Source organism: Anarrhichthys ocellatus, unplaced genomic scaffold (assembly GCF_004355925.1).
Source record: "Anarrhichthys ocellatus isolate YVR2014 unplaced genomic scaffold, GSC_Weel_1.0 scaffold78, whole genome shotgun sequence".
Taxonomy (NCBI): Eukaryota; Metazoa; Chordata; class Actinopteri; order Perciformes; family Anarhichadidae; genus Anarrhichthys; species Anarrhichthys ocellatus.
Genome location: NW_022280108.1, coordinates 265372 through 271041, shown reverse-complemented (window position 1 = coordinate 271041; position 5670 = coordinate 265372). Strand labels below are relative to the sequence as shown.

The window sequence follows — 5670 nt, the reverse complement described above, 5'->3', positions numbered from 1 at the left end:
GTGTGTGTGTGTGTGTGTGTGTGTGTGTGTGTGTGTGTGTGTGTGTGCGCGCGCTCGCAAGCATGCAACCGCGTTTCTTTGCATGTGTATGTGAAATGCATACGTACGAGTGTGTGTTGGTGTGTGCGTGTGTGTGTGTGTGTCAGGGTCAAGGTGGAGGGCCGTCGTTACAAACAAGTGATGTCTGAGATCCCATTAACTCTTGTATTCAGCAGCACATTTCTGTTCAAATAGAGTGGAGATAAAAGGCAGCAACAATACGGCGATGAATCAAAGGCCTTTCAAGTGAAATTAGACTACAGAGACACCATTTCCTCATGCACTTTAGAGAAAGGTGTCGATATCTAATTGTAAAGTAATCGCGTCTTTGAAGTAATTACATCTTTGATGTGACCAACAAACACAAGATTTATTATTCAGCGCTGCTGCCGTCGCTGTTGGGCAGTGTGTTGCTTCATGTGCTTACATTATTAATGAATGTATGTACAGTGATAAACGCTTTCAATGTAGCTGAATGTGTCAAACTACCTCTAGCTGTGGTTTCTTTACCCAAAGAAGACATAGTTAAAGGTATTGTGTTGTCTCTAGTCAAACTCGAGATAATGAAAATGTGTGTGAAGAAGATCCATTCGGACTGGTCCTCAGGGCTTCCCAGTATGCGTATTATTTCCCCGAATAAAAACACGAGCAAATCAAGGCTGAAAACCCTGTATTTACCAATGATTTGTGCTGTGGACTTATTCTGACGATTTATGTCATCCTGCAAGGGTGGGTAACTCTACCCCTGTAGATTAATAGCTGAGTGAAGTTTTCCATGTGTGTCCGTTGCGTATGTGTGTGTGTGTGTGTGTGTGTGTGTGTGTGTGTGCACCTGAACATATGTTACTCCTGTTACCAAAAACATAGCTGCGAGTTTCCGTTTTCAAAGATGTGTTATTTGATCTTTTGCGCACGTGTGTGTGCGTGTGTGTTTGCGTGTGTTTCTTGCATGCATGTACACGCTCGTCTGTTTCAGCTAAGGTAATTATGTGTGAGTGTACGTGTGTGTGGTGGGGTGAGGGGGGGATTTCTTCTCTCTTTTTTATTTTTTTAAATACAGTGGGCTTGATAATTATGGGGTTAAATGAGTGCTCTCAGTCAGCCTCCCTGAGTGTGTGTAAAAAAAGGAAGGCGCAGCGAAAGCCACTTCAAGGCCGGCTAATTACCCCGAGGAAGAGAGGAAACATAAATGGACGATTTTGCGGCTGTAATGTTACAGCAAAACGGCTACACCGACCTCAGCACGTGAAACGGAGCCACCGCTACTTCTGAAGGCTCCTGCACAGATGTGTGTGTGTGTGTGTGTGTGTGTGTGTGTGTGTGTGTGTGTGTGTTTGCATCCATATGTGCAGAATCAGTCGAAGCAGAATGTGTGTGTGTGCATGCGTCTGTACAGGAGGCGAGGTGTGATTTGTGTATATTCTGTCTCGTTGTCTGCAGGAATGGTGGTTTTCAGTGGTCGGTTATTCTTTTTATGCAACACGTTAACACTCATTTAAATATCTGGAGCAGTCGTGGACTCCGATGCAGTCTCACTGCTGACGCTATCTACCCAGTTTTGGGATTTTCCCTGCAAAATGTCATCGCTGTTGCTAAAAACAAAGTGAGGTTGAAGCGTGTCCTTTTTCCAGGACTGAGCTGTGTGACTCGCTGTGTAAATCTCTGATTTGCGTCACAATAAGCGGTGATTAAGAGCAGCAACAGATGTATCTACGAGTTCAGATATTCTGAAGGCAACAGTCACAAGTTGTAGCCACACGCTCCAAATAAAGAAGACAACTTTCAACTAACAACAGGGCGAGAATAGGTAACGTTGGAGTGATCTTTGTCAGCCTTTATTGAGTCTACTGAGCCACTAACCAGGGCTGTTAGTCCGTGCACTTTTAGATCATTTGTTTGTTGGCAGAAACGAGAAAAAGACTCGTCCTTTCGTCCTCCCCGCCACCAGGAGACTAGACCTTCAGTTAGCAGAGCTACAAGACAGGACGGGCCGCGGCTAGCTGGTTAGCATGCTCATTTCAGTAGATATCTCTGCAACACTGTTTGCATATTCTATGACATAACTAATACCAGTGGAAATTTAGGATTTTAAATCATGTTAAATCATCTGGCTGAAAAATACCCAAATTAGTTTTTACCATGCTCAGTAATTTGTATTATCTGCAATCTTTGTTTATTTTCATCCAACCATCTTGAGTTGTTTTGTGAAGCATGAAACAAGTAGATCTCTTCCATCCCACATGACATGTTGTGTTTGATAAGATGTGTCCACCGGGGATGATTTATGTTGTCTTTGTTGTCGTCCTGTGAGGTGTCCAACGTGTCATTTAGTCAAAATCTCTCCATATTCCTTAACCTGCAAGGCTCCTCCCGCATGTCTGAGGGGCTTCTTCAGCCTGTACCGAATGCAGAGCACCTTATCTAGAACCTCACCTCCTCCACCCTCTCTATACATCCTCCCCCCACGCTCAGACCTACCCCCCTTCGGCCCTCTCCCGGTACAGAAGCAGTGCATTTTTTTGTTTTCATGTGTCTCTACACTCAAAGCGGCTGAGCAGTTTGATCTTAGCTCCGAGGCTAGCCGCGTAGCATACACATGAGGGTCCGTTTGTGCATGTGTGGCTAATGAGACAATTTGAGATGTGGCTGGATAGGAAAGGAGCCGTGGAAAGTGTGTGTGTGTGTGTGTGTGTGTTTTAATGTGGAGAGGAGCGTGTGGAAGCTCTGCCTTTAAGTGATAAGGTATTCACTTTGTAACTCAGCAGGAGGCCCGGCGAGTAGCAGCAGATCTGCCCCTCTGCAGTGCTGATGTTACACACTACACACACACACACACACACAGGCTCGTCCATCTCTAATGTACAAAATAAAATAACTTTTCTCAGATATATTCATATACTTTCAAATCGGCGCCCCCGCCAAGCTTTTTCAAAGACTTAACACAGCTCAGAGACGCACACAAACACTCTATATGCTTCTTTACGCATCCACCCACTCACAAACACACATTCCCACTCGCACAGAAAGACGCCTATTTATACTGGCCTCCCACCGAAATAGTTACACAGCCCGGTCCACACACACACACACACACACACATGGCGTGGTTCAAACACACGCTGCCTGGTTAGCTGCCTCCATCTTTGCAAACCGCTGTGACATATCGTATGTCAGCCGGCATGCTGCGAGCATTAGCAATAACTGGATTTCACGTAAGTTATTGAAAGCCATTTGTAAACAGAAACATGAAAGCAAACAAGCTCGCATGCAGCCTCACTTGAGCATTAAAGGCTTATCGATCAAATGGGCCTCCTCCTCCTCCTCCTCCTCCTCCTCCTCCATGCTCCACTGAAAACCAATGGGAGCAAAGTACAGCCCATCTTGTTGGTTCCAAACCAGCTTTAAGATGTCCAGTGTGTGTGTGTGTGTGTGTGTGTGTGTGTGTGTGTGTGTGTGTGTGTTCAGCTGGGTTTTTGTATCTACGCACAAATGTCCCCACGAGTGACTGAGACAATGGCGTCGGCACCTTGGTGTGTTTGCATCTCCAAATATCAGCGATTGAATCAGAGAAGAAACGAGACGGAATTGTGATTTTGTTCAAATCATTTTGTGTTTGTTTCTGGTTGTATGTGATGCCTTCTTTTAGCAAATGGGTCAAAGTGCCCCATTGTCCTGTTCTTTGATCGTCTTTGGCTTGGAATTATCTCAACCTAGATATTTTCCGAATACAACCCATCATTTATTTTATTTATAATATTTCCATCAACGTTTGAATTCCTATGATATTACATTTCTAAGATATGGGAAATGTATCTGTCTGAGGATGAAGTCAGCCCAAGCTGTCTTTACAGTCACTTCCTGGTTCATATTTGACCGATCCTGTCATCATAGTCTCTGCACTTGCAGGTTTATACTGAATGACATGACTGCAATGAGTGTGTTGACCTTAAAATAAGTGTTTCATGTGTTTGAGACTCTCCTCAATCAGAGCTCCTGCAGACCTAAATCTCACCAACCAACTTTGTGTAATTGTGGAATTATTATTATTAATCTGAATTAAATTTGTATTTTGTCTCGTCAACAGTCCAACAAAGTGTCGGTGGTGCAGCAGTCTCACGGGATGCACCCGCTGACGTCCCTGCTGCCCTACAGCAACGAGCACTTCAGCCCGAGTCCTCCACACCTGCCCACCGACATGAGCCAGAAGACAGGTGAGACACACACTCACACACGTATTGTAGGAACAGTCATGGAAACGCTGTGTAAAACACACACACAGCCGTCATAACTGATGCTCAAATACAGCGTTCAACTTTTAAGAGGTCACACACACAGAAGTAAACACAGACAGACTCCAGACAGCTGCTGTATTGTTGCTGAAATCTTCGTCCACATACAGACACTCCAATCTGTTTGTGCTGTCGACGGAACATCATTCATCACATTCACACACTCGTTTTACCAGGAACACACACACACAAGCAATAAAACATATCAAATGTAATATATTCCTATTCTTGTTATTTCTTTTACCCTCTTCTATACACACACACACACACACACGCAATACATTCATGTTTATCAAATCCCTCACCTCTCCTCACACATGGACACACTCACACACACACACACACTCAGGCACGCACACAGTGTGTGAAGTGGCAGCACCGGCTCCGCCAGCCTGTGGCGGTTCCACGGCTCTTCTGAAGTGGCCTGCTCCTCTGAAGGGACCGCCAGTCACACACACACACACACACACACACACACACACAAAGATGGAAACAATTAGAGTGACAATCGCACAAGCCATCGCTGCAGCACACAGGAGGTTCTCCTTAGTGAGCGCTGTGCATCCAAACACACGCTGTACTCTGGTTGGAAGTCACAACACTGTAGGACTTTTTCGAGAGGCGGAGCTTAAAGGTGTCTGCAGTGCTGGTTGTGGTCCGTCTGTCTCGCAAGATATCTAAACATCTGAACACATTACTGTTGGATTTGCTGAATCCCAGAGGATTATGGGCTGCCTCACCATCTTTCGTCTAGTCACTAGGCGAAATCTGAGCACACTTTCTTTCATGCTCCCCAGAGGAATAACCTTACATGTATTAAAAGAGGAGCTCCACCGATTTTACACATCAAAGTCAGTTTCTTTTAGCTCTTGGGGAGTTCTACTGTGAAGAGAAAGAAAAGAGTTGTGGCTCCCGAGGGAGTTGCACAAAATCTGATAAATGTGTTGGTTGGGGTTGAAGACTACAAGTTTATAAATGATAACAAATGTGGAGTTTGAAAGTTCATCTCTATAAAAAAGATTCTGCATTAACAATGAAATAACGTCATCAAACACAAGACATAGCGTGCATCAACAAATAGGAAAAAGACGAGTGCAGGCAGAGGTCGGCTGCACTAAACTCACAGCTTAATACGTCGCGCCCTGATGAGATGAGGAGGTGAAATTCGCAAAAAAAACGCCAGTTGAACAAAAGTCTTTTCTGGGCTCTGATTAGATATTGGAGCGTGACCTCAGGCACTCTCCGTCTGGAAACCCCCTAATCCTAGAAAAACACTCCCCGGGTCTGGTCTAGACTCTGTGTGTGTGTGTGTGTGTGTGTGTGTGTGTGTGTGTGTGTGTGT

General features: G+C 44.9%; 1 protein-coding gene across 11 annotated transcripts in view; it reads left to right on the top strand.

The window, feature by feature from the left end:
• Positions 1–5670, top strand: part of tcf7 (transcription factor 7) — a 68119-nt gene that overhangs the window by 35055 nt on the left and 27394 nt on the right. For all 11 annotated transcript variants that reach the window (XM_031874043.1, XM_031874042.1, XM_031874041.1 and 8 more), the window contains one exon: positions 4124–4250. In XM_031874043.1, the coding sequence (XP_031729903.1) occupies positions 4124–4250 (127 nt within the window). The remainder of the gene's footprint in view (positions 1–4123; positions 4251–5670) is intronic.